Source organism: Oryzias latipes, chromosome 22 (genome assembly GCF_053564925.1).
Source record: "Oryzias latipes strain Hd-rR chromosome 22, Olatipes_Hd-rR_3.1".
Lineage (NCBI taxonomy): Eukaryota > Metazoa > Chordata > Actinopteri > Beloniformes > Adrianichthyidae > Oryzias > Oryzias latipes.
This window is the reverse complement of record NC_136258.1, coordinates 29,802,911-29,830,406: the sequence shown is the minus strand read 5'-3', so window position 1 is coordinate 29,830,406 and position 27,496 is coordinate 29,802,911. Positions and strand designations below refer to the sequence as shown.

General features: G+C 49.9%; 2 protein-coding genes across 8 annotated transcripts; one reads left to right on the top strand and one right to left on the bottom strand.

Annotated features, from left to right (window-relative positions):
• The first annotated feature begins 573 nt into the window (after positions 1–573).
• Positions 574–26,843, top strand: hadhab (hydroxyacyl-CoA dehydrogenase trifunctional multienzyme complex subunit alpha b). 5 transcript variants are annotated; one of them, XM_078941249.1, is made up of 23 exons: positions 574–787; positions 2,493–2,572; positions 15,945–16,031; positions 16,621–16,692; positions 21,139–21,180; positions 21,257–21,327; positions 21,392–21,525; positions 21,655–21,793; positions 21,867–21,986; positions 22,243–22,345; positions 22,430–22,552; positions 22,666–22,784; positions 22,971–23,027; positions 23,101–23,210; positions 23,272–23,406; positions 23,475–23,646; positions 23,714–23,800; positions 23,868–24,008; positions 24,092–24,160; positions 24,812–25,007; positions 25,085–25,199; positions 25,498–25,643; positions 26,236–26,843. In XM_078941249.1, the coding sequence occupies exons 2-23, from the start codon at positions 2,542–2,544 to the stop codon at positions 26,379–26,381; spliced, it is 2,415 nt and encodes an 804-aa protein (XP_078797375.1). In that variant the 5' UTR covers positions 574–787; positions 2,493–2,541; the 3' UTR covers positions 26,382–26,843. The 5 variants fall into 5 exon arrangements, with proteins under 5 accessions (XP_078797375.1, XP_078797376.1, XP_078797377.1 ...); XM_078941250.1 differs by lacking the exon at positions 15,945–16,031; XM_078941251.1 differs by lacking the exons at positions 574–787; positions 2,493–2,572 and adding an exon at positions 15,096–15,231.
• Positions 2,582–18,424, bottom strand: rps6ka5 (ribosomal protein S6 kinase, polypeptide 5). Of its 3 annotated transcripts, XM_011490028.4 has the most exons (17): positions 18,116–18,424; positions 15,695–15,766; positions 15,346–15,564; positions 15,148–15,263; positions 14,971–15,072; positions 14,156–14,239; positions 13,977–14,080; positions 13,751–13,901; positions 13,513–13,674; positions 9,890–10,015; positions 9,673–9,806; positions 8,200–8,293; positions 7,593–7,763; positions 7,205–7,396; positions 5,846–6,005; positions 4,956–5,119; positions 2,582–4,880 (listed from the first exon to the last, which is right to left on the bottom strand). In XM_011490028.4, exons 1-17 carry the CDS (start codon positions 18,186–18,188, stop codon positions 4,599–4,601), a joined length of 2,406 nt encoding a protein of 801 aa, XP_011488330.1. In that variant the 5' UTR covers positions 18,189–18,424; the 3' UTR covers positions 2,582–4,598. The 3 variants fall into 3 exon arrangements, with proteins under 3 accessions (XP_011488330.1, XP_078797380.1, XP_011488331.1); XM_078941254.1 differs by lacking the exons at positions 7,205–7,396; positions 7,593–7,763; XM_011490029.4 differs by lacking the exons at positions 7,205–7,396; positions 7,593–7,763; positions 8,200–8,293 and having other exon boundaries at positions 13,513–13,901.
• Positions 26,844–27,496: the final 653 nt, after the last annotated feature.

The following is a 27,496-nucleotide window of genomic DNA, read 5'->3' as shown; positions in this document are numbered from 1 at the left end:
TCTGAAAGCGGACTTGATGGCGCTGGACGTGGAGGTTGGGCTTTTCCAGACACTCTGAGGTTCTGGAGGAGCTTCAGGGTCTGTTGGGGAGAAATCCTCACGTTCGCTCGTTTTCTTTGTCCAAACAGATCAAAGCAGAACCTTCAGAAGGATGGAGGGTCTTCCATCTGCAGTCTGGGAATTAAAGAAACGAATAAAATCAAAATACTTTAAATACAGAAGATGCACTTCAAAAATAAAAATAAAACATTAATTTTTAGTCATGTCTATTCTATGATTACTTTGCAGGTGAGGCACCAGCCGCCCATGCCTCACCTGCACCGTACACACTGACTGCAGCTGACACATGCTCCTTACTGTTTCTGTCTTCTATTGTCAAATAAGACGCTTTTTTTATTACTTAATTTGCGTATTTCTCATCTGCCTGATTACATTTTGCGTCAGTTTGTGACTCATTTCCTCTTTTTTATTTGCTAAGAATGCGCATTAGAAACATACTGAGTGCTGCAGTTCGTACGCCTGGCGGCAGAGGGCGCTGCTGATCCCAGAGACTGTGACGCGGCGGCTAAAGAATAGTAGAAATAGTGATAGCTAGTCCATTGCAGTTCTTTCTAATGTTGTTTAGCATCATTTTCTAAATGGAGCATTTTGTGTCTTAACTCGGGAATTTGTGGAGAAACGTCTGTGGCAGAGGTTTCCATGGAGACGGAGAGGCTTTTAAACCTGAAGTCAGAAAAGGAAAACAACACAGTTTTCTTCAGAAGGAGCAGCAAAGACGTCATCTAAAGTGAGTCAATAACAATTTTGGAGATTTCTTTATGCTAAGAAAATGTTGAAATGAGATATAAATATAATATAAACAACTCAATGTTACTGCTGCCAATGAAACGGTGAAGAAGCTGCTCTGTTGGGTTCATTTTTTATCTTTTTAATTTCTTGTTTTTGTTTGTTTTTTTATTTTTGATGTCCTGTCCCCCCCCCCCCCCCCCACACACACACACAGCTTTATTGAATAGAGTATTAAAGTACAAAACACAACATCAAGCCACATCAGCCACAAGACAAAATATATAAAAATATATTAACAAAACCAAATTTTCTTTGAGGAGATTAATTATGAAACAAAAAAGCACAAATTGTTGCTTTGGGTGTGTTCATCTTTTTAATGTAATTATTGCATCTCTGTCTTAATGCAGTAACATTGGGAGTTGTGTGTTTTTTATACTGCACTTATGTATGTAATATTTAGATTGGAGAAGTAACAAATTAATACTATTTTCTACTTTTTTATCATCAGAAATGAAATATGTGAGGATTTGATTGACATTTATAATAATGTTACAGTTAAATTTGAAGTTTCCAAACGTCTAATTGTTTCCAAAATTCACAGGAGATTTTTCAAAAGTAGAAACGGTGAAGAACAGGTTCAGGGAAATCATGACAAAAACTACAATTATTTTCTAGATTAGAGAATTTGGAAATAAAGATATTTGTGGGGTAAATGTTCTGTAGACTTTTCTGATGTATTTTTTAATATGTTATTTATATATCTGGCAGTAACCTGCTTTTTGCTCTGCTGCGTTCATTTGTTTGTAATTTCCCAGAAAACGACAGGATTTTGGCTAAAAACAGCTTCATCATCATGAAAAGACTGGGAACGCTTTGAAAATGGATCAACAGCTAAAGTTAGAATGCAGGATCCTAAAGTTCAGTGCATCGGTGAAACTCAGATTAACATTGCCGCTCGCTTAACAAACGCTGCTGTAGCTCCAGCTACAGTGAATGGGCTGCTCCTGAGTCTGGTGGGGTGATTTCAGACTGTGGAGCATGAGCATGAAGGCACCATGTGCCTGTTTAATGACTGCAGGAGGCGTTCAGGACCCAAGCTCTCTGCAGGAAAACACGGTTCTGGGTTCAGGCTCAACTGAAGTTAAACATTTTATTCTGAATGCTATCGATTCCTATTGAACTATACCATCAAGCATTGATTTGTCTGCATTTACGCACAAGTGTGCTCTTTTTTCCAGCTGCGTTTAAAACTCAGGAAATGAAAATCCTCTTTGTGTTTTGTTTTCAAAGTTTAGAGCGTCTGTTGAACGTATATTCACTCCGCCTGCTGTTTACATGCAAACATATAGATGAATGGGCTTCTCCGTTTGCGTCTCTCTCCGTGTATTAGCCGGACTTTTCATCCAAAGAAGCTCAGGGCTGGATTTTAGCGACCAGCTCCATCTGAAACTCGCCCACAGAACAGCACACATTGTTTAGTAATGGATTGCATATTAGTGCAAAGAGATTTCAAAGAAAAGAGATATCATGAACCTGGAGAGCAGGCAGTATAATGAGTTTGTGCTGCCGGCTGCCCACAGAATCAGCCTGAGGGAAGTGCTCTGTAAGTGCATCTTCTGTATTGTTGTGTCTGCAAGTGGCTGAAACCGCAGAGAGCGCACAGAGAAATGCGCTTTGTTTTGCTTTTTTTTAATATTCTGCAGCGAAATCGAACCGGCTGCTTCTGCAGAACCCGACCGGCTGAAGAAAAGGATGCAGAAAAAGAGAATCGGATGGGAAGAAAGTGAGGAAATTCCTGCAAACTCAACAGTTTAATGCACAAAAAACGTAAAATGGAAAAATATAAATACATAAATAAAAGAAAACAATCATTATTATAAATTTATTAAAAATAAATTACTTTACAAGAGAGAAAAGCGTAAAGGTTTCCTCTTCAGCAAAAACAACTTATTTTCATTTAAACTTTATAATATTTCACACTGTTTCTAACACAGTTAATCCCTTTTAAACATTTTTATATGCTTTTTCCAGAAGCTTCTCTTTCCTTAAATCCATTTTTCCTGAACTCACAGTTTTACAGTTAAACTCTTATTTCACGGCCTCTTCCATACTTTGTCAAACACTGCCCTCTAGTGGCGGACTCTGCAGGAGGAATCGTTCCTTTGACAAATTCTGGCTGCAGAAATGTCCTTACTGATCATCTCAGCAGATCCGATCCTGACCAGAACCAGAACCAGACTGTACAGATGTGTCTGTTCAGAAAAGCTTCGCCCCTGGAGAGCAGAGGAGGAGCTTTCAGAGGAAGGAACCCTCAGAAAACGGATGATCCTCCACCGTCCATTCGGCCTTCAGCCCGGTCGGGTTGTCTTGCACCAAACGGACCTTCTGAACCACCAACATGGACAGGAGCTTCATTGATTCAGGAGATCTGAGCTAAACTGAGACCCGGATTTACTGGGTCAGCAGGACCCTGAAGTGTCTCAGGGCTGCAGCTCCATGTCTCTGAAGGTTCTGACCCGCTTCCAGTCGGATGACCTAAAACAGGTTTCAGGGGGAGAAAAGGAGGCCGCAGGAGCTCCAATCAGAACCATCCTCCGTTTCTCCTCCTTCACGCGGGTCCCGGTGCCGCTGGGCTGAGCCGGGCCCTGCAGGGACGGAGGAGCCGCTCCTTTCTTCTCAGTGCAGCGCAGCAGCTAATGGAGGCTGGCTCCCAGAGGAGAGCTCAATTTAGGACACTCTTCCTCTTCCTCCACTTGAGCTATTAATACACCCAAACAAAAGGAAAGAGGCTTAATGAGGCGGCAGCGGGGAACCGCCGCCAGCAGAGGAAGACGAGGGCTTTGTAGTCTTCAGAAGCAGCCGTTCCTGCTCCTCTGAGGAGAAAAGAGCTTTTTGTTTCTCCGTTTCTGCTCAAAGTACAGCGGTGACTGAAGTTTGATCGGGACGAGCAAACGTGGCAGAAACGCCGCCTTTCCGCCGGCGCCCAAACATGACGGAGCTTCTCTGGATGACAGACGTTGACTGGACCGGGTTTGATACCAACATGGGGGGGGGGGGGCTGCCTGTAGCCTGCAGAGTCTCAGCAGCCGTTTCATCCTGAAACACCCCCCCCCCCATGCGGTAGTCCACAGTGGATTCAAACCCACCGCACAGTTTCAGGTCAGACACTCTACCAGCAGGTCGCTAAATTCTGGGGATTCTGTTTAAACGGGTCTGGTTCTGCGTGGAGCCCATGAAATGTTCAGACTGAACCCGGTCAGAACCTCTGCTGTGGGTCAAAGTCCAGACTCTGGACTGAGATCTGAGCGCCGCCGCATCAGAGGTCACCAGCAGGGGGCAGCGCTGCAGAACAACCTTCACAGAACAACTTCAGTCCAGATGGTTCTGCTGTCGATCTGGACCCGCCCCACCCCCACCCCCCTGTGATAATCTGACCATCTTCATGTGAAATCTCACAGATGAATCATCATTTGGGTTTGGAATAAGTCCAGAGGAAAAACAGGGACTGCCGGTTCTGGTTCTGATCGGACTCGGCGCTTCCATCCAGCAGAAATAAATGAACAATAAATCTGTTTATAAGTAAAGTTCAGTTTGGAAAATGCTTGTAAAAATCTGACACCTTCCCTTCTTTGACTTTGGGAGCAGATGACGGTACCTTGGGGTCCATCTGACCCGGGTCAGCAGGCCAGCCCGGTTCTCCTCAAAGAACAGGGAAGCTCCGCCCCTGAACAGGTCACTTGTGAGTCAGAGGAAAGCTTAACTACTTCTGAGGAGGACGGGCCGCTCCGCTGCATCCCCCCCGCTCTGCCTCACTGTCCCTCTGAGAAATGGAAGGCGGGGGGTCCCGGTGGGGCCTCGGAGTCCGTTACCAGGGTGACGGGAGGGCTGACCGGGGTGCTGTGAGGGTGGGCGTCTTCCGGAGAAGTCTTCTCCTGAGACTGGGAGGAGGAGGAGGAGGAGTGTGTGCTCTCGCTGGAGCTGCTGCGCGTCTCCGTGCTCGTGCTCGTCTTCTTCATTTTCCTCCTCTTGGCGAGCGGCGCCTTGTCCACGGTTTGGAGGCGGAAGCCTTCCCGCTTGCACTTGTTGAACGCCTTGGGACAAAAGAGAGGAGGTTGGATTACTCAGACGCGTGGACAGCGGAGGCCGTCGTCATCTGCCGCCCTCACGTTGAAGGTGGCTTTGACGCAGGTGTGCACGGTGGCGGTGGAGGACGCCAGGACGTCCGGCGTCATGAGCGGGTTGGAGGACAGCTGGCTGTCGTCCTGCAGCCACGCGTTGTAGCGCAGACCACACATCTTGATCCTCTTGTTTGGATCCACGGTCAGCAGCTCTGCCAGGAAAAGGAAGCAGAGAAACGTCACTTCCTGCCGAGGTACGACCACACGCCTGCAGGGGGCAGCACTTTCTGACCACACGCCTGCAGGGGGCAGCACTTTCTGACCACACGCCTGCAGGGGGCAGCACTTTCTGACCACACGCCTGCAGGGGGCAGCACTTTCTGCTTTCCTCCCACCAGGATGCTCCTCCCACCAGGATGCTCCTCCCCCAGGATCCCCCTCCCCCCAGGACCCCCCCCCCCCCCCATGATGCTCCTCCCCCAGGATCCTCCTCCCACCAGAACCTTCTTAAAGACGTTCATCACTTCTGTGTTTATGTGCAGAAGTGATGAACGTTTTTCTCCTTGGAGAAAGAAGAACCGGGTCGGTTCTGCAGCAGACTGACGTTCATATTTGTCTTCATGAAGGAAGCAGCTCGTCTCCTCTGGTTCCCCTGAACCCGACCAGCACAGCTGACCCACTTCTACATCCATGAGCCGCTAAACCTTCAGGCTGTGAGCAGCAGAACCAACAGAACCGTTGGAATAGTGATCCTCTGAGGCTGAGAGTTTTCTATCAGAGAACCTGAGGAGCTCCGCTCTGAAAGTGGAGCAGATCAGGGGGGGGGGGCGTCCCGCCTCTGCTCCAAAGTCTCAAAGTGCTGAGTCATGCTTTGAGGAAAGCATCTCCAACTTGGAGGGAACAAAGGCCTCCGTTCTAAGGAAAGTGGAGGTTCTCACCTTGAATGAGGTCTTTGGCCTGCTGGGACACGTTCCTCCACGCCTCCCCCTCAAAGGAAAAGTCTCCCTGCTTGATCTTCTTCATGATCTCCTCGGCGCTGGTGTGGGTCAGGGTGGGCTCCTGACACTGGAAGGGCACCTGTCCGGACAGCATGGTGTACTGTGGGGGAGGAGGACACGTCAGCACCGGCACCGGTACCAGCACCAGCATCAGCAACTCTGAGGAGCTCCTGACAGACAACCTTCCTTCTGTCACACGCTGCACGAGGGGCATCATGGCCACAGAACATGCGGGACGCTCTCACCTTGGCCACAGAACCAGCGGGACGCTCTCACCTTGGCCACAGAACCAGCGGGACGCTCTCACCTTGGCCACAGAACCAGCGGGACGCTCTCACCTTGGCCACAGAACCAGCGGGACGCTCTCACCTTGGCCACAGAACCAGCGGGACGCTCTCACCTTGGCCACAGAACCAGCGGGACGCTCTCACCTTGGCCACAGAACCAGCGGGACGCTCTCACCTTGGCCACAGAACCAGCGGGACGCTCTCACCTTGGCCACAGAACCAGCGGGACGCTCTCACCTTGGCCACAGAACCAGCGGGACGCTCTCACCTTGGCCACAGAACCAGCGGGACGCTCTCACCTTGGCCACAGAACCAGCGGGACGCTCTCACCTTGGCCACAGAACCAGCGGGACGCTCTCACCTTGGCCAGGCGGCCGTACACGTCAGCAGACGTTTCGTCAAACCTTCCTGAAGCCCACTACCATCACACCCCCCCAAACTAAACCCATGCGTCGGGAACAGCCAAAGGAACTCATGAGGTTATTATGGGATGGCCACAGGAACTACGGCCATTTTGTTGCAAGGTGTGAAATCTGGCAATTTTTTCTCCAACAGCAAAGGAAAAAGAAACATTTTGGACACACGCCACCACCTGAAGTCGACCTTTGACCTCAGGAAGAGGCTGGCCCCTGGAAATCCTCCTGGAGGTTTCGATCTGTCACCTCCCTCCTTCAGCTTGGTTGGATTTAAAGTGTGTGGATTGTGAACGGCGTCAGCAGAGCGTCGTGAAAGTGGAAGACGTGAAACGAAACAGTGTTGGGAAAGTGGGCGTGGCCAACAAAAAACCTCCGTTACCAAAATGTTCTTTTGCCGATTCTTCTAAAAGAAGTCGACCCGTTTGTGCCCCAGATGAACAGAACATGAAACGGTTGCTATGGAGATAAACCGGCCACATTAAAGGCTTTCTTGTTACCTCACTGCAGGAGCCGCTTCGCTGCACGTTCCTTGAAAGATTTTTATCCTTGAATGTTTTCTAAGGACCACCTGTAATGTGACGGGATGGGTGACGTACCAGAATGACCCCCAGACTCCACAGGTCGCAGGACTCGTCGTAGCCGTCGTACTTGAGGATCTCGGGAGCGGCGTACTGCAGCGTGAAGCAGGGCGTCTTCAGCAGCTGCTGGTCTGGTGGTTTGAGACGAGCAAAGCCAAAGTCTATGATTTTTATCCCCGAGTTCTCACTCTCATCTGTGAAGAGCAGGTTCTACGAGGCAATTTGAGACACGGACAGCAGTCATGTTTTCTTCTGTTCACCACCATCACAGCTCCTCAGAGCCAGCTCTAGTCTGCAGCAAGGCTGACCGGGTCCCTCTGACCCGTTTCAGTCTGAGGGACAGAACGGCCCCGTGCGTTCAGATCTGTTCTCACGAGGGGCTCAGAAGAGTGGGGGCGTGCCGTACCTCTGGCTTCAGGTCCCGGTGCACCACGCCCACGTCGTGCATGTGGCTGACCGCAGACACCAGCCTGCGCATGATGCGGCTGGCCTCCGTCTCGCTGAAGTGCTGCTTCCTGCGGATGCGCTCCAGCAGCTCTCCGCCCCCCAGCAGCTCCAGGACCAGGAAGGTGTGGAGCTGCAGCAAAACCAAGAAAAGCTCTTCAGGCCTCCGTCCTGAGCTGAGCTCGGACGGCGAACGGCCGCCTGACCTGCTGACGACAGGCGGCGGCGGCGGCGGCCCCTTTAAGGGTAAGAGCGTCTCAATAAAGCGGGAAGTGAAAAGCGTTTCTCATTAGTGCTGCATCTGAAGAACAAAGGCAGCTCTGCTTTCATCTGGGTCACACGCCGGCGAGGAGCAGTAATAACCACGGAGCTCATCAGCACTAAAGTGGCCTGAAGGACCCCCGCTAATCAACCTGCAGCAGCCCCTCCCCATCGGGCGGGGGGCGCTGCAGCTCCGTTTGATGAGCAGCTCCTGCCAGCCCGGGCTTCAGCTGGGGGGGGGTTCCCCTTTCCATCTGCCCCACCCCAGTTTTAAAGGACCTAAGACCCCCACCCCCCCGGCGGCTCACCTGGTCGTGGTAGATCTCGTGTAGCTTCACGATGTTGGGATGGCCGTCACAGAGCTTCAGAGCGGCGATTTCCCGCTGAGTCTGAGCCTCCATCCTGATCCAGAAACACAGAACAGAACCAGAACCGGCTTCAGATCAGAGCCCACGAGAACAGAACCAGAACCGGCTTCAGATCAGAGCCCACGAGAACAGAACCAGAACCGGCTTCAGATCAGAGCCCACGAGAACAGAACCTGAACCGGCTTCAGATCAGAGCCCACGAGAACAGAACCAGAACCGGCTTTAGATCAGAACCCACGAGAACAGAACCAGAACCGGCTTCAGATCAGAGCCCACGAGAACAGAACCAGAACCGGCTTCAGATCAGAACCCAGAAGAACAGAACCAGAACCGGCTTCAGATCAGAACCCACGAGAACAGAACCAGAACCGGCTTCAGATCAGAGCCCAGGAGAACAGAACCAGAACCGGCTTCAGATCAGAACCCACGAGAACAGAACCAGAACCGGCTTCAGATCAGAGCCCAGGAGAACAGAACCAGAACCGGCTTCAGATCAGAACCCACGAGAACAGAACCAGAACCGGCTTCAGGAGCTGCAGCCAGAACCTTCCAGCTGCTTCTTTTTATCCAATCTGAAGAATCATTTCTCTGATGTATCTCTGCAGGCTGGGGGGTTAAAGTAATCTGATTACATTGGGAGCCCTTAGTCAGAGGTTGGTGGTAACTAGTTACATTTGCTGAGTTACATCATACTTTGGGTTGAAGGTCCTGCACTAAGTTACTTATTTCAGTTACCCCCCCCCCAGTTGGTCTCTGCTGCAGGTGTCTTCCCGTTAGTGGGAGGGGCCACATGTCCACTCAGCTCAGGTGAGGTGCTGAGCGACTAATGGGAAGAAAACAGTCGGGTTTCCTGAATTAGTTGTTTGGGATCAAATCTTGACGGAGCTCCTTCATGAACAAAAACATTTGTTTAGAAAATGAATTTGAGGTTACATCATCAGAAGGAAAAAGCTTGAATCTGAGTCTGTTTTTCTCTGAGGGTCTTTGCCTCATCAGCCGTGTAAAGTCCATCATAAAGGACTTTACGGGGTGGGGGGCCTTTGGCTGGAGAAATTCATAACTGCGCCTGCTGTGCTGCCTGAAGCGTTCAGTGTGTGGAGGACAGCAGGCTGTTCTTCCTTCATGGCAGTGGATGCAGTTTATTTTTTCCAGGACAGCTTTAGCTCGTTTGGACTTTTTCTGTGGCTACAACAAAGGGGGCGTGTCTTCATGTGTCTGTGACTATCTGGTATTTAAACCCATCTTCCCGGTGGCGTGGAACTGGACTTTGGTCACATGACTGACTCATTGGTCACATGACTGACTCCAGTGGATGAAGGACTCCAGCAAAACCACATCCAGCAGGTTACCTGCATTTCTGTTCTATAGCGCCTGCATGAGCGTCTGATTCGGGGGGTCAGCGTTCAGCCCTACCTCTTGCTGACGATCTTGACGGCGTACTTCTGTCCGGTCTTCTTGTGGGTGCAGCGTCTGCAGATGGAGAAGCTTCCCTCCCCCAGAGCGCTGTCCTTCAGGTCCATGTCGTAGTTCAGGTAGAAAGGGGAGTCCTGCCGCAGACCACAGACGGATGAAGGAAAACGGCCGGAGATCCGACCAACGGCACGGTTCAGGAGAGGGGGGGGGCCTTCACCTTCATCATGGAACTGCGCGCCACCGCCGCCGACCCGGGCCTGTCCGCCCCCCCGCACAGCTGGATGGGGTCGTCCATCACCACGTTCCTCTTGAAGAGGATGGACGGCGCCATGAAGGAGTAACCCTGTGCAGGAAGACGAAGCCAAACGAGTTTCTGACTTTGTGGAGAAACGTAACGACGCGTTTGGAGGCAGAAACCCTGAATATCTGGGTCACGCTCCGGTCCGGTCCGGAGTCAGACCGACCGGTCCAAGGAGATTATATTGTTACTTTAAATTTGAACTGAAGTTTGGTTTTAAGAGAAAACGGAAAAGTAAACAGAAAAACTGGTAACAGCAGAACAAAGGTTTCACAGTAAAAAAGCATTTTGAAGACATTTCTGTTCAAAGACGTAACTGTAGTCTTTAGGAGGATAAAGCTCTAGAAATAAGGAGAGTTGGATTTATTTAATAGGATGTATTTAAAGAGAAACCTGCATAAATGGACATAAAAATAGAAAACTTTTTAGAACATACAAGCTTATTTTAAGACAGAATATTTCTAATTACCAGAGAAAATTACCTGAATATGAATGTTTATAGGTCATTTCTTCAAATAGCAGAACATATTTAGTTTGAGGAAATCTTTATAAAACAAATCTATTGGCAGATATTTTTCTACGCATAACAAGGAAAAAAATCTTTGATCTTTTTTCCATCTTTTCCAAAGAATCTGCGGTTTTCACCGTAAAAACCCATCAGTGAACCGAAACAGAAAAAGGACGCAGCAGAAATAAACGGAATAAAAGAGATTTCTAAGAAGAAAAAAATTATGGAAATGAAACAGAAAAAAACATTAAATATAAAAGTATAAAAATTAAGATAAATACATTTAATTAATCTGTGACGTGTGTGTGTGCACGTGTGTATGTGTGTGCATATGTTTTTTTTTTTTATTTTTTTTTTATTTTTTTTTTATTTTTAACTTGTCCTGTCCAACAGCTGGGCAGACAGATGAGAGCTGAGGGCCTCTTGTGTTGGACAGATTTTACTTTAACAAGAGGGGTTATTAATCTTCAGACAAACCAAAGGTATGTCTGGATAAACCCCTTTTGTAATTGAGGCCAAACTTTATTAATTTCAATCATGTCTGAAAATCTTTGGTGTTGGACCGGACGGAAAAGGAAAGAGGGGAAGAAGAGAGAGGGACGATAGAGAGAGGGGGGGTAGGGGGTGATAATAGGAGGGGAAGGGGGATAAGACCATGAAGCAGCATAAAGCAACAAGTTTACTGGTTGTTAATCATTATGGTAACGTTCAAATGTAGTACAATAAGGGCGGAGCCTGTCCACACACACACTCAAATGTTATAAACACACCTGCTAGCTGCAAAAAATGTCCACCTGTCGACATATATACAAAACAGATAGTGTTCACACGCATACTTATGCCTTAAAACCAACTAGTGTGAAATATTTCAGTCATTCAGTCATGCAAACTGTAAGTGCAAAGGTGAGCTAACACCTGTGCTCAGGTGAGTGTTTATGTTCTTCTAAAATGGATGGTGGAACGTGGAAAGAAGGAGGGAGAGTGCCCAGCCATCCCCACCCCAAGACCCCCACCGCAGCAGCAGCGGCAGCCGGAATCCCCCCAACGCCACACGGGAACCGGCAGGGAACAACCGCCGCCCGGGCGACCAAGCCCGCCACCCAGGCCAGGGCCAGCAGGACCGCCGCAAGGCCCCCAGAGCCAGAGAGCAGGGAAGCACGGAGGGAGAGAGAGCGCCGCCCCAGCCCAACCAGGAGAGCAGCCCCCCCGCCGCGCCGGGAGAACCCAACGCAGGGCCCCACCGGAGACGGACGCCCACAGCCCCAGACGAGCACCCCACCACCACCCAGGAGTTCCGGGCATCCCCCCGCCCCAACCCCAGGTACGAGCCAGGACCCCCCAAGGGAGACCCGCTCCGCGCTCCAGGCAGCCATGTTTGCATATGTTTACGTGTGCATGTGTGTGCACGTGTGTGTGTGTGTGTTTGCATGTGTATGCCCGTGTGCACGTGTTCATGTGTGCATGCATGTGTGCATGCATGTGTGTGCATGTCTGTGTACATGTGTGTGTGTGTGTGCATGTGTGCGTGCATGTGTGTCTGTGTGTGTGTGCATGTGTGTGTGCATGCATGTGTGTGTGCATGTGTGCGTGCATGTGTGTGTGTGCATGCATGTGTGTGTGCGTGTGTGTCTGCATGTGTGTGTGTGCATGTGTGTGTGCGCATGTGTGTGTGCGCGCGTTTGTGTATGCATGTGTGTGTGCATGCATGTCTGTGTACATGTGTGTGTGTGTGTGTGCATGTGTGTGTGCATGCATGTGTGTGTGCATGTGTGCGTGCGTGTGTGTCTGCATGTGTGTGTGTGTGTGTGCATGCATGTGCGTGCATGTTTGCATGCATGCGTGTGCGTGCATGTGTGTGTGCATGTGTGTGTGAAAGAAGATGGCAACACTTTATTATTTCTTCTTTCTAACTTAGTTACTGTATTAACTGATTTCTGAAACGTTTTGATCTGTTTTGTCATTTTTTTAATGCAATAATTATTTTTTAATGTTTGGAAAAACTCAATCAGATGAAATGTAATAATAAAGTAGAGCTGTGCTGAAATGAAAATAGAGAAAAGAAACTAAAGGATTTGAAACATTTCTATTTCTATTTTATAGAAATTCACCCTGACATCATAGGAGCAGCATCTGTCCAGCTGTTCTCATTGTTCCTCTGTCACCACGACCCCCCCCACTTAATTCCAGCTGTGGGACGCCCGGAGCCGGCACCCCGCCCCCCCCTTCCTGGGCGCTCACACACAGCTGCGTGGCACGTGGCGGCGGTGGCGGCAGAGGATGGACGGAAGGATGGAGATGAATGAGGAAGATGCCCCAAATTGCCGGCTTGAATATTTGATTGCTCTGCTGTCAAATGGCGTCTTGGCGCTCTTAATGCAATTTTAATTTTGTTTTGTGCGGCACCGCGGGGGGCGGGGGCGCCTTAAACTGGGATTGCTGTCGTTTGCTCACAGATTGCTGGGGTTGCAAATTATAAAGACCAGAAGATTTCAGACGGCGTGAATGGCAGCTGAGAGGGGAAAAAAGCCAAGATGAAGTTGGCAATCAAAGACTCGAGGCGTCACCGACAGACGAGGAGAAGCTCTCCAAGTGTCACCTTTTATTCCGCCAGAGAAGGCCGTTAATGGATCTATTGATCTGCACCGCTCAAGGATCCAGAAGGCAATCAGACCCAAATTTCATGCGATACATCAGACAGCCATCAGCTGGCGCCGAGCGGCGGGCCTTATTGTGGTTCCAGCTACATCAAAAATAGTCATTCACATCTGTTAGTTCAATGAGAGCCGCACATGGCGGCAATTACCCCCATAAAGGCGCCTTTGGTGGATGTGAAAGCGGCGGCACGCAGACAGACTCATGTTGACTTACAGCAGCCTCCAGAGGCCTTTCACGCCGTCACTCCACGCGCTCAAGTGGGTCAAATACGGTCGCAGACAAAGGGCGGGAAACGCGCAGAACCGCTTTTGATCCGTGTCAACATCTCGCATCAAACCAGCGATCTGCCGTGGTTCCCCGCGGACGCCCCTCCACCCACCTGAAAGATGCGGTCGCAGTTCTGGGGCAGCGCCGCGGGGGAGTAGGTGGGGTCCATCTCCGTGAACTCCTCCGCGAAGTTGCTGACGTCCAGCTCGTCCCGGATGACGGGCTTGAACGGGGCCGGGACCTTCTTCGCCGCCAGGTCCTCCCAGCTGATGTTCTGGAGGTTTCCAGAACACGCCCGTTTCTCCGGATGCTCCTCGGGAACCCGTTCTAGAAGGTTCTGTCTGACTCACCTGATAGAAGGGATGCTTCTTCACGTTTTCCGCCCCGTCGGGACCGGAACCCAGCCTCTTCGTCGGGTCTTTGGTGAGGAGGCGCTGGATCAAGTCTTTGGCGGAAGGATCCATGTCTTTGGGGAAGGGGGGGTCCTTCTTTAGGATCCTCCTGAAGGTAGCAGACACACACACACACAGCTGCAGACCCGCTCAGCAAACCCCCCAGTCCGGAGGAACCGCCTACCTGGCGATGTCCGAATGAGAGTTCTCGCCCCCGTCCACGGTGTAGGGCGACCCGCCCGTCAGAAGCTCGTACATCAACACGCCGAGGCTCCACCAGTCCACCGCCTGGGGGGGCAAGAAGGCCTCCTCCTTACAGACTGAAGGTTCCACCTCTTTAGGGGCGGCAAACGGGCGGCTCACCATGTCGTGTCCAGACTTTCCTCCTTCAACGATTTCCGGAGCCATGTACTCGATGGTTCCACAGACGGAGAACGCCCGCTCGGCCTGCAGAAGAACCCGCCAGATCTGAAGAACCGACGCTTCTCAAATCCATCCAGCAGAACCGTTCCGGTTCTACAGGAAGGGTTCTCAACAGCCTCTGCAGAAACCCAGACGTTTCCGAACACCCAGCTGCTCAGCGGCAGTGAAAGCTGCCGGTTCCGTCACCATAACCTGCCTCCTGTTCCAAACATGTATCATTGAGACAAGTTCTGGTTCTGATGGATGTGATCCGGCTGCACTGAACTTTACAGAAAATCCTGTCTGCTCACAAAACTCCATCAGGGAGATTGTCTTCTGATTTTCTTCCTTAACTTTATTTTCTTTCCAATAGATTCAAACTCTGTTGGATCTAAATAAAGTTTAATTTGCATAAATTATTTCTCCAGCAGAGACTGGGATTAATATGAACACAGAAATGTATAAACATGACATACAGAATGTAAAAGATTCAGGAATTCGGCAGTGATGCTCCTGATGGTGCAGAGGGCGCAAGTGCATGCTGGGAAATGTTGTCTGTAAGCCAAAGAGCTACTCCTTAATGATGAGCCACAAATATAAATGAAAACATTCCCAAGCTGCTGTTGAAGATGATTTTCCCCAACCATTCCTGCCGTTTATTTGAAGTTCTCTTTCTATGCTTAGTGCACGTGGCGTGCCCTGCAGTGGGCGGGGCTTACACGCCTTTCAGACGGACGTCTTCTGGAGGACAAAGACGTTCCTCAGAATGTCGGTACCTGATCAAACTCTTTGCTGAGGCCGAAGTCGGTGAGAACGATGTGGCCGTTGGAGTCCAGGAGGACGTTCTCCAGCTTTAGGTCCCGGTAGACGATCCCGAGCTGCAGCAGCAGAACTGCAGGTTAGACGCACAGCACCCCGGCACCGCACCCCGGGGGGGGGGGAGAGGGCCTCACCGCGTGGAGATGCTCCAGGGCCAAGACGATCTCCCCGCTGTAGAGCGCCACCTCCTGCTCCTTGAAGCGAACCCTCTGCACCAGGTGAGTGAAGAGCTCCCCGCCGTTCACGTAATCTGAAACGGAGCCCAGAGTGCATGTCGGACCAAAAGCAGCCTTTTCCAGGAGGAACCAAACTTTTATGTTGAAGCCTCTGACCCAGGATGAGGTGCAGCTTGGTGTCGGTCTGGAAGGCGTAGTGGAGGGTCACGAGGAAGGGGGACTGGCGAATGTGCTCCAGCACTTGGCGCTCCGTGCGCGTGTGTTCGGCCGTCTTGGCCTTCTGCACGATGGTGGCCTTCTTCAGCACCTTCATGGCGTACAGCTTCCCGGCGTCGTGGCCGCTCACCTTCCTGACCAGGAACACTTTCCCGTACGCTGGGGGAGGGCGGAGGGGTGCGTTTGTGCTCAAGCAACCACAAATGCAAGGAATGTGAAGCATCCTGCAGGGACGGGCCCTCAGGGGCCTCCGCGCTCTCATCGCTGCAGCCAGCAGAGCCACACTCACCTCCGGTACCCAGGACCTTCAGCAGCTCAAAGTTCTCCATGCCGACCCGCTCCACGTGACCCGTCAGGTTTGCTGCAGAGACGGAGGAGGAGCCTGATCAGACACGGGGTTGATGGTGCATTCACTGACAGTCAGACTCCTCACTGCTTTGCTGGTTATTTGTTCTAAAGGCCCTGTTTGCTGCATCTGGACCTCGTTCATTGACGTTTGTTCCGGAACAGCCGCCTTAAGCTCCTCCTCTTCCTGTCAGGTGTTTTCTTTGCAGCTGGAGCGCTGGGTGCAGCCCGTGCACCCCAGCGGCAGGCGGCGGGACACCTGCAGCTGCCACGATTTACAGGTATGCAAACGAACAGGTAAACTGACAGCTCGCTGTGTTCCAGGTGTGGTGATGCGTTCAGGGTCGTGGCGGATGAATAAACGAACGTTAGCGAGGAATCGTACAAGTCTGTAAAATCTTCTTTAAAGTGAATTCTGCATAAAATTGTGCATCAGAATAAGCAGGTGATGTTAAAGATAATTAATGCATGCGTGTTTAAACACCTCTGAGGTGCAGTTCTGCTTTGTCCCTGCCACAGTCAGGACCCTGAAGGCATCAGGTATGGAAAAAAGTCAAGACAAACAGCAAACCTGATGTTTGTTTGTGCTGTGATGGGGGGGGGGGGGTCTGCACTGCTTCCTTAAGATCTTAGAAATCAGATTTTGCGTCTTTTCTTTTTTGATACATTTAAAAAACTTTCAAAGACACAAGAACATGTGAAAAAAAAACACGATGCTTCACCGTCAGTCATCTGGAGCCGAGCTGTGGCCCCCAAACGCCTGTCAGATCCTCTTTGGGTCCTCAGACCCGGCAGGTCGGACCATGCAGCCGCTTTGGCTTCATTTACAGAACCAGCCTGTAAAACCTTCTGAACGTCTCTGTTCTTCAGCTCGGCTCTCAAACCGGGGCCACGGCGGAACCACAACCAAACCGGGGATGAGGCGACATCGGGGAACGGCAGGTCAGAGTTCAAGAGCAGAATTACTGACGGTCCGTGAAAACCTAGTCTGATAAAAAAGGTGTTCTGGTGTTTTCAACATGTTTTTGCAGCATTTTTATGATTACGTGGATAAAGAAAATTAAGGTCAAAATTGCTTTTCTGCAGATTTCTTTGTTCAATTGTTTTGAATCAGGAGCTGGAAAGGCGCTAAAGTGGGCGGGGCCACTGTCTCCCAGCCCCGCCCCTTTCTGATCATCCACCTGCAGATCCATGAACGTCTTTGTTTTCCTGGTCTGAGCTGGAATCTGGATCAGAACCGGACGGATGGACGGATCTGATGTTGCTGCTGTTTTTGTTGCACCGCTAACGTTCGGAAGGGGGTGTGAGGGGCTGTAAGCTACAGGGAGACCGTGTAAATAGATGGATGACAGGAATTAGGGGCAGACTTACTCCTCATCAACAGAACTCTGAGGTGAATTTCTGATGAACTCCTGCTGCTCTGCAGACACTATGTCCTAGAAAACGACACAGGTCTGTTGATTTTGGCTCAAACGTCATTGTCGTCATGAAAAGGCCACTGGGAACGTTCTGAGTGGAACTTTGATGACAACGTCTCTGTTCAACTGAGTGCAAACATGCAGGAGGATCCTGCAGGAAAATGCAGCGAGCAGAGAAACCTTCCTCTCTCTGTGGTTTCTGCAGACACAGCTGAGCGAGCACGACAGCGTGCCATTAATGCAGCTGATTGCATCAGTTGCTGGACTTTTTTTCCTCTTACAAGCAAAAAGCTCGAGGTGTGATGCAATTGGAGCGGAAACCGTTTCAGAGCACGAGAGCGTGGAGGCCTCCAGGTCTCACCTGCAGTCAGAGCCTCCCAGGTGAGATGGAGCCTGCAGGTCTGACTGCTCTGCATGCAGGTCAGCCTGCTGACCCCCCTGCAGACCCGCAGGGTTGGTCTGATCAGAGGAGGGGGGTCACGTCCGTGTGGATGCAGTCCTGCACCGCACTCAGATCCAGAGAACGTGGAACCGTTTTCAGCAGAACCTCATCCATTCACACACATGCTAACGCTAACTAGCAATGCTAACAAACAACAACAAAACCCAGTCAGGCTCGAACTGATTCTGTGGACCAGAACCAAGTTCGGCTGGTGGTTCGGTTTCCTTCGGTGTTTCTGTCAAACAGCAGCGGGTCACGCTAATGTGATTACCGGGAACATCCCGGAAGCAGCTAAATTGTTGTTCCAAGAGACCGGGATTATTCTGCAGGAGCGCAGGCAGTAAGAATTAAAAATAACCGAAATATCGGCGCGTTTTTTTCAGGAAACGTCCATGTTGGCGCCGTTACCGACCACACAGCTGACTCCGCCCAGCTCCTCGCTAAACGGCTAAAGAGGACCGGAGCTTCTTCAGCACCGAGTTCCGCCGTCGGACCGCCGACCTACCGTTCCTCAGCTCGTGCTTGACGGTGAACAGGTCACCCCCTTCTTCAGAGGACCCCTCCATCGGGGATGGCATCGCGGTTACGTGTCGCTCAAGGGGGATTCGCTTCCTCGGAGGTTCGCAGGGTTTTTCCGCGCGGGATGAAAACGAAGGGAACGTCCATGAAGGCCGGCCCGTCCGGCGGCGAGTTCGGCGGCGGAACGGGCTGGAGGATGTCCCTGAAGCCCTTCCAGCGAACAGCCAGACCACTACCTCCGCGGTCAGACCGGCCCTCGCCGCTGATTGGTGTTGCGATGTTCAACTCTGACCTCTGATTGGTTCTTCGCATGGTGGCAACCAATGGTGCCGCCTTCTTTGTGCTGCGTTCAAATGCGCCTCGTCGGTTCTTTTTTTCTGATATTTTTATTTCTAAAACGCTAAAATAATAATTTTCTTATTAAAATGTTGATGTGTTTTTATCTGCTATGTTAAAAAAAATAAGATAAGCCAAACATAAAGTATTTTACCCCCCCCCCCCACACACACACACACAATCAACGGTAGATTTAAATCTAGATAAAAATGCCTGTAAGTTGTTTTACAATACTGATGAACCGAGCAGCAGTGATCAGGCCCCGTTCTATTATAAGAGAAAACTGCTCGTCAGAACATTTGTGAAAGCTAGTGTTTTTTTTCCCATACATTTTATTTATTGACAACATATGCTGCAAAGGTGAGAATACAGCTCTGCCAAAATGGGTTTTCTGTTCCAGCCACAAGTTTGTTTCTGCCTCATGTTCTTATCAACAGTTTCCACAAATGAACCAGTTATTCAAACATTTAAACAAAAAGAGCCGTTAATGTCAACATAAGACAATTAAACTTTAGTGTCATAACATGAATGTCAAATTGGACGACTTTGAATGAAAGATCTGTCTAAATGGATGCAGACTGCCCCCTTTGGTAGCTTCCATGTACTGAATGCATGTTCCCAGTCGGGTTTATTTTAATGTCAAGTGGAAACTGTTTTTTTTGTTGTTGTTTTTTTTTTTACTTATAACGGATTCCTGCTAAATTTAGAAATGTGAGGAGGTTTCTGGAGAAGAAAATAGAAGGTCAGAAGAAGCAGATTTGTGTCTTTGTAGATTTAGAGGAAGTCTATGACGGGATCCAGAGAGGAGCTGTGGTTTGGATGAGGACGTCTGGAGTGACACAGAAGAACGATGGAGATCTTCAGGCCACGGATGAGGGCTGGAAGACAGTGGTGAGATGTTCTGTAGGGGTGACAGAGATGGGGCTGCATCAAAGGTCAGCTTGGAGCTCCTTCTTGTTTCCACTGTGATGGACAGACTGACGGATGAGGTTAGACAGGAATCTATGTGGACCATCATGTTTGCAGATGATACTGTGGAAAGGTTGGAAAGGTGGAGGAAAGTTTCATGTGTGACCAAAGAATGAAAGGAAATGTGTAGAATAGTAAATCACTGCATGGATTTTACTGCTATATTGTCAAACAGTTTAAATGTAGACAATAACAGATCATATTTTCTGATATAGTGTTATTTTTAATTTTAGGATTTTTCTAATGAAAATAATCTGCACATATTTTAGATAATTTGATTTAGTGTCTAATTATCCTAAGTTTGATACGTCTTTGTATGAATGTATGACTGCAGATTGTGTTGTTTTGTGCATTATTCTTGCTTTGATTGCTTTAAATAAACCATTTAAAATCAAAAAATCTAATTAAATATTTGAAAAAGTTGTGGGGGTGAAAAAATGTATAGAACTTCAAGAAAAGTATTACGTTTATTCTGTAAAAACGACATTCAGTGTCAAGGAATGTGTTGACCCACAACTTCCAATCAAAAACGGGGTCTTCAGAAGTAGCCAATAACAAGCCCGCATTCTCCAGTAGCGACCAATGAAATCCTAGCAGGAGAAATCCATTTCCGGAAGTGACTGAGTTTGTAGTCTTCTGCTCCACACTGACCTCCGCTCCCAACATGGCTGGTGTCCGAGCCCTTGGTGTTCTCTCCAAGCTGTCAGCGAGGAGATATGCTCTTATTTCAGGTAGAACAAACCTTTGCGGAGTTTGAACGGCGGCGAGGAGCAGGCGGGAGTTTTACTTGGTAATAGATAACGAGGTCTGCTTTAGCTTCTGTTCCCACAGAGACAACTAGCTTGTAGCTTCGCAGAAGTGAGCGCGGTGCTGTTAAGCAAACGTGTTGGTGTCGTTCAAAGAAAACGTGTCGTAAAACACTAGTTCGTGGATTTCCCTCCGAACGTAAACAGATTCCGGTTTGTTTGGTCCGTGAAGCCGCAGCGCAAACCTCCAAGTTGTGCTAATTAGCTTCCTGCTACGGAATCAATGGTGATCCGTGGCTAGGATTCAGAACCGCCTGAGCGAGCCGGTCCATTTACGGTTCTGGCTGCGGGTTTAACAGATCCGTTCTGATCTGGCGCGTGTTTAGGCAAATGTCTGAAAGTGAGGGTCATTCATCGCCATTGTGTCTGTAGGGGGGAATGTAGGTGAAGGGTCATTGTCGAGGAGAGTGCTCAGCGCATGCGCGCGAGAGGTCACGGCTGTCACACGAGGACACCTCAGTGAAACCGAACATGTTGTTAGAGTACCACAGGTGTGTTTTCGAGACAGACTGTTTTTTTTGGGAGCATTTCATAGGAAGGACTCAGATTCTCTGTGGCAGGTCTGGTTCTGGTCTGATCCAGACCCGGTTTCTTTTAAGGGTTGTTCTGGTTTGATAGCTCACCTGAACTCAGGTTCTGTTGTAGAGAGTGGGGTTTCTGTTCTGGTTCGCTTTTCTTTTCCTGCTTTTGGTCAGGTCGTGGGAAAGTAGCGCCCCCAGATGAGCAGTTTGTGGAACTGCACGGTTCTCCCAGGCGTTTTGGGCCACTCCGGTTTTCTGCTGGAAGCAAACCGAGCATGATTATCCACAGGACCGCTCCAGAGCTAAAACAGCCTAAATAAGGGAAAAGAGCTGCAGCTGTAGTCTACTAACCACTGTCACTGTGTTTTCTCTTTCAGGCAGCATCTATCGCTCATTCTCCCTGGCTCCTGCCATGCTAGGTAACTCCCCTCCTGCTGCCTTCAGGTCCCGTCGTTCTTCGGCGTTTGACCTTTTCCCCGTCTGCTCTCTTCGCAGCTCGGACCCACGTGAACTATGAGATCAAGGATGACGTGGCCGTGGTCCGAATCAACGATCCAAACTCAAAGGTGAGAACTCAAACTCGGCTGGTTTGACTCCGATGGCGTGACTTTAGCTGCGGCGCGTCTTCAGGTCAACACGCTGTCGACGCAAATGCAAAAGGACCTGACGGAAGTCATGGAGGAAGTGTGGGCCAACGACGCCGTCAAAAGTGCCGTTCTGATCTCCTCCAAGCCTGGATGTTTCATCGCTGGGGCCGATATTAAGTAAGAGTCCCTGCAGCCGAAGCTTTTGTTTGGTGTCGGCCTGCAGGCGCTTTAGCAGCTTTCCTGAGTAACCACGCTTTGTTTGGGTGTGGATCCGGTGACGAGTCTGGGAAACGTTGTGCGTTTCAGCATGATCCAGAGCTGTAAGAGCGCAGAGGAGGTCAGCAGACTGTCTCAGGAAGGCCAGAAGATGTTCGAGAAGATTGAAAAATCTCCCAAACCTGTGGTTGCTGCCATCAACGGCTCGTGTTTAGGAGGAGGCTTGGAGGTGAGTGCTTCCTGTTGTCCTGTCGGAGGTGAACTCGGCCTCGTTGTCACTGTTTGTTTGTTGTTGTTTTTAGTTTGCCATCGCCTGTCAGTACAGAATCGCAACCAAAAGCAAGAAGACAGTTCTGGGTACTCCTGAAGTCATGCTGGGCCTCTTACCTGGAGCCGGAGGCACGCAGAGACTCCCCAAGATGGTGGGTGCTCACATCAGGTGACCTGTTTGCTTAATGACATGCAGAAACATCAGCTTCACTCCCCAATCCAGCATCTCTGCCCTCCTGTTTAAGGCTGCAGAAAGGTCTAAATCTGCCTTTTAATCTGAGATTAAGGTGTTCTTTAGTCAGAAGGCCGTAATGGAATCCATCCGTGCATCAAATGCATTCCAAGTTCTTGATGGATCTGTTTTTCTCTGGCCTCCTTCGTCCCTGAACACGTCTGTCTTTGGTGCAGGTGGGTCTTCCTAACGCCTTTGACATGATGCTGACGGGAAGAAACATCAGAGCGGACAAAGCCAAGAAGATGGGGCTGGTCCACCAGCTCATAGACCCCCTGGGTAAGAAGAAACAGCTTCCAGTGACCCGCTCGCGAATATTATGGGATGTTTGGGGACTTTTCATGTTTTAATGGTCACAAACAGGACCTGGATTGAAGAGTCCAGAAGAAAGAACCATAGAATACTTGGAGGAAGTGGCTGTGGAATGTGCCAAAGGGATCGTTAACAAGAAGATCGCTCTCCACAAAGAGAAGAGCATGATGCAGAGTGAGTTCTATGGGTCTGAGCCGGTTCTCTGGGTCTGAGCGAGTTCTGTGGGTCGGACTCCCTTCAGGCTTTTCTTCTGTGTCCGTGGGATTCAAACCTGCTTGTCTTCACAGAAATCCAGGACTATGTGATGAGTTTTGAGTTTGTGAGGAACCAGATTTACAAAACGGTCCAGAGCAAAGTGATGAAGCAGAGCAAGGGGCTGTATCCGGCACCGCTGAAGATCATTGAAGTGAGTGGAACCAGAATAAAGACGGACGCCAGCGACCCTTGAATGATTCTGTCAATGAGGAAAATTTAAAGAAAATGTAAAAAAGGAATAGAATTAGCCAAAACATCCTCCATACATGAAGCTAACGCGTGCTGCAGCTGTGGTCAGAACGGTTGAATGCTAACGCTAGCCTCTGTTGGGTCTCAGTGTGTGAAGGTGGGAGTGGAACAAGGGCCAGTGGCCGGATACCTGGCTGAGTCTCAGGTACGGTTCGTGCGCCTTCATCAGCAGTTTGGTTGAAGCACCAAAGCCATAAATTCCTCTGGTCATTTTTCAGAATTTCGGTCAGTTAGCCAGAACCTCCGAGTCTGCGGCGCTCATCGGTCTGTACCACGGACAAGTGGCGTGCAAGAAGAATCGCTTTGGGACCCCTGAGAGAGAAGTGAAGTAAGTGTTGGTTGGCGGTCGACCTCCCGAGGGTTTGATCCTGATTAAAGCTGTGCTTCAGGACGCTGGCCATCCTGGGCGCCGGTCTGATGGGAGCAGGTATCGCTCAGGTGACGGTGGACAAAGGCGTGCACACCATCCTCAAAGACACCACCCAGGCTGGACTGGCCAGAGGGGAGCAGCAGGTCTACAAAGGGTGAGTGGATCCGGAACCTGCAGACTGGAACTTCAACAAACCTTCCACTGACTCTCATTTGCAACAAGGCTCAACGACAAGACCAAGAAGAGGAGCATCACATCGTTTGAGAGGGACGCCACGCTGTCCAACCTGACGGGGACGCTGGACTACAGGGGCTTTGAAAAGGCCGACATGGTCATCGAGGCCGTCTTTGAGGACATCAGCATCAAGCACGCCGTCCTGAAGGAAGTGGAGGCTGTAAGTGACTCTGCGGGGGTCCGGGGCCGTCGGTTCAGGACCGTTCCTAACAGTCGCTTCTCCGCAGGTGGTCCCCCCTCATTGCATTTTTGCCAGCAACACGTCCGCCCTCCCCATCAAGGAAATCGCAGCTGCCAGCAAGAGGCCAGACAAGGTAGAGGGGCGGGGACTGAATCCGGCGTCCGTGAAGGACCGCGCTGACGCTGTCCTCTGCGTCCTAGGTGGTGGGAATGCACTACTTCTCCCCAGTGGACAAGATGCAGCTGCTGGAGATCATCACCACGGAGAAGACGTCCAAGGACACCACCGCCTCCGCCGTGGCGGTGGGCCTCAAGCAGGGAAAGGTCATCATCGTGGTCGGGGTGAGCCTGTCGCACCACAACCAGCAGCGTCAGACGCTCCAGGCAGCAGTTCTCACCGTTACTGTTTTTCTGAATTCCTGCAGGACGGACCCGGATTCTACACCACCAGGTGTTTGGCCCCCATGTTGGCTGAAGCGGTGCGGGTGCTGCAGGTCAGCGCGCCCGGGGCCGCCACACTAGTTCCAACTCTAAATGTTTGGACTTTCAAAGTTTAACGCGAAGGTCTTGGTCCCAAGGAAATAGCAGGAAACATCAAGCTGGGACCCTTTCAAAATAAAACCACCCACAAACCGTCTCAATGACATGAGGAGATCAAATCATTCCCTAAGCCAGTGCTTCTCAAATAGTGGGGCCATGCCAGGGGGGGCGCGCACTAGTAGCGGTTTTAGGCACAGGTAATACGGGCAATTGCCCAGGGCGCAAATTTAATGTGGGGCGGCAGCGGCTCAGTGCTTGGACATTAAATCTGCTTCACTATTGGTTTCCTGTGATGTTACAGTTTGTAACAGCCTGAAACTGATCTAAGTAGTCATACCAGCATATAAAGAGTTAATCAGAAAATTTACCGTCATTTATTAATACTTTAACTGCAAAAACCTGCAGAGTAGGAATATTTGCTGCACTGAGCTTTTCTTCTGAATTAAGTCGCTGATTTTGTTTTGTGTAAAAAGATCTCCAGCTCTTCTGTAGGTCTGCGCTCATAAAGATGATCAACAGCTGTTGGAAACGCTTCCAAAGGCGTTTCTTGACCTTTTTTTTTCCAGGGATGCATCAATCATAATGCAACCCTCTGGTTCTTTCAGGAAGGGGTCGACCCTAAGAAACTGGACGCACTGACCACGAGCTTCGGGTTCCCCGTGGGGGCCGCCACGCTGGCCGATGAGGTCGGCATCGACGTGGCGGCCCACGTGGCCGAGGACCTGGGGAAAGCCTTTGGTTCCCGCTTTGGGGGCGGAAACGTGGAGGTTTTGAAAACCATGGTCGACATGGGATTCAAAGGTAGCAGGAGTCCCGTGGGGGGGTCTCTAAAGCGGCCGCAGCACGGTCACTGAGGGGGGGGTTTCATTTCTCTGCAGGTCGTAAGTCAGGAAAAGGCTGCTACATCTACCAGCCCGGAACCAAAGTGAAAGAAGTCAACCCGGATATTGGAGAAATCCTGGAGAGGTTCAGGATGACCCCGAAACCCGACGTGTGAGTTCGCCGCCCCACATTCAGACACCCGGACCCCCCCAAAAAGACTTTGTCCTCCCTCAGAACATCTTTACACACAGAGATGCTCTGGTCCTGAAGTCTGACTGGTTCTTCAGGCTGTCTCTGCCAGCTGATTGGTGACAGAAAGGGACCAGTTATTTCATAGTCTCCGCCTCCCTTCCTGTTTGAGGTCCTGGATCAGATGTGCAGTCAGAATGCCAGAAGGAACAACATGTGATCTGATCTGATGAATCTGCATCCTGCTGACGGCTGCATGTTTCTTTTCCCGCGTCCGCAGGTCTTCTGACTCTGACGTGCAGCACAGGCTGGTTTCCCGCTTCGTCAACGAGGCGGTCTTGTGTCTGCAGGAAGGCGTCCTGAACAGCCCTCTGGAGGGAGACATCGGGGCCGTGTTCGGCCTGGGGTTCCCCCCCTGCCATGGAGGTTAGTCTGTCAGCTGGTGAAGGAGTTTTCAAGAAGATCAGGTCGTCACACGCCTGGCGACGCCGTCGGTGTTACAGTCACAGAGGGAAGCTGCTCTGGAGGAGAAAAACCTCCATAAACGTCTCATCCAGTGTTCCTGCTGGATACGACGTCGATAAAAAGCTTTCAGGAGAATTTAGGCCTTTTTGGGGGAAAAACCAGAACATTTCATGTATTTTTTACGGGCATTAAACAGTCTTGCAGTAGTTTCAGATCTGAGCTCCTCCTCTTTGGAGCCGCTGCTGTTTCCAGCTGAAAAACGTCACCGGAAACGTGTCGTTTCCCCGCAGAGCACAGAACAGGAAGATAATTAATGCAAAAACACAAGGAATTGTGGGATTTAGTGTTGATGAAAGAACGTGGAGATGCTCTAATCATGGCGACGACATGTGAGACGGTAACAGTCAGGAACAGATGCAGATCATGGAAATGATTGAAGCTTCTTCGTTAGAACGAGATTAGATGGTTGGGATTAAAAGCTGAACTTTGTGACCCAGAAGCACCGGGTCGGGTTCTGCAGACCTCGGATCATGGCTGCTCTGTGTTCCGCCAGGTCCTTTCCGCTTCGTGGACAGCTTCGGGGCAGACAAGCTGGTGCAGAAGATGAGGCAGTACGAGGCCGTCTACGGGAACCAGTTCACGCCGTGCCAGCTCCTGCTGGACCACGCTAAAGACTCCAGTAGGAGGTTCCACCAGTGACCCGGCCCCCCCACGGGCCGCTAGCTCTGAAGAAGACTCCCGCTTTCAGTGCCTGACGTTCAGATGGGTGTGGCGTACACTTTGGGCCTTCTTTGGGTTCATGACCTCCTCCAGATCCTCCACCGTTCATCGATCTAGAAGGTTTAGGAGGAACAGCTGGAACCTCTGGATTGAATGTTCTAACGGGCTTTTAACCTGATGATGGCCTCAGAGTGTCCGGACACTGAACCTGAATGTAACTTTCAAACACCGACTTGATGTATAGATTAACGGGTTAGTGAGTCTAATTATTTACAACTGATATCTTCAAGGTTGATCTAAAACCACGAATGGTTGTCGCTGGCGGGTTTTCAAAGTTTGATTAGACAAAGTCTCTTTGTTTTTTGTACATTTAAGGCTTTGCTGCTCAGAATGGAGAAGAATGTAAATGTGAAACTTCAATAAAACACAAGTTCTACACCAGTGTTTGATTTGCTTTAAATGAAGTGGATCAAAAATGCCAAACACCCAAACAGGAAGTACCAGGAAAAAACAGCCTCCACCAATGACCCAACAGTTCTGGATCTACAGAACCAGTCAGGAGGAGGATCCAGTGTCCCGACAGGGTTCCTGATTCCAGAACCTGAGCAGAACTGTGTGGAGACGGTTTGAGTCCAAAATAAAGCCCTGTATGAACCGTCCAAACGTCTGCCGGACGGAAACATAAGAGGGTTTCAGCAGAAGAAAGAATTCGGTTTTCCCAGCTTCATTGAACCTAACATCCGTAAATTTGAAACTTAAACTTGATTCGGATCGTTTTGAATCAGGAGCAGACGAAAAAGCTCCTGTTTGAAAAAGATGACATCACCACAAACAGAAACAAAAAGTTGGTCAATAGAAAAACATCCAACATTTTTCTCTGTGGATCAGCTGGGAAGAACAAAGCAAACTAAACGGATCTGTGACACATTCAGGCTTCTTTATTCAAGACATACAGAATCATAATACAAACATGTATCAACTTTAAAACACACAGATAACAAAATGTGCCAGGGGAACATTGATAAATATATATATATATATAATTTGTATAAAGAAGATCAGTAAAAGTTGTAAGTTGTTATTCTATTTATTTA

What these genes read in the sequence shown, in the direction of transcription:
- hadhab (XM_078941249.1), top strand. Translation starts at nt 2,542, where the DNA reads ATGCAGAAAAAGAGAATCGGATGGGAAGAAA. An exon ending in GCGACATCGGGGAACGGCAG is followed by an intron (nt 16,693 to 21,138) that starts GTCAGAGTTCAA and finishes TTTCTCTTTCAG; the next exon opens with GCAGCATCTATCGCTCATTC. An exon ending in ATCGCTGGGGCCGATATTAA is followed by an intron (nt 21,526 to 21,654) that starts GTAAGAGTCCCT and finishes TGTGCGTTTCAG; the next exon opens with CATGATCCAGAGCTGTAAGA.
- rps6ka5 (XM_011490028.4), bottom strand. Translation starts at nt 18,188, where the DNA reads ATGCCATCCCCGATGGAGGGGTCCTCTGAAGAAGGGGGTGACCTGTTC. An exon ending in CGCGCAGTTCCATGATGAAG is followed by an intron (nt 9,807 to 9,889) that starts GTGAAGGCCCCC and finishes GGTCTGCGGCAG; the next exon opens with GACTCCCCTTTCTACCTGAA. An exon ending in ACGAGATCTACCACGACCAG is followed by an intron (nt 7,764 to 8,199) that starts GTGAGCCGCCGG and finishes GTTTTGCTGCAG; the next exon opens with CTCCACACCTTCCTGGTCCT.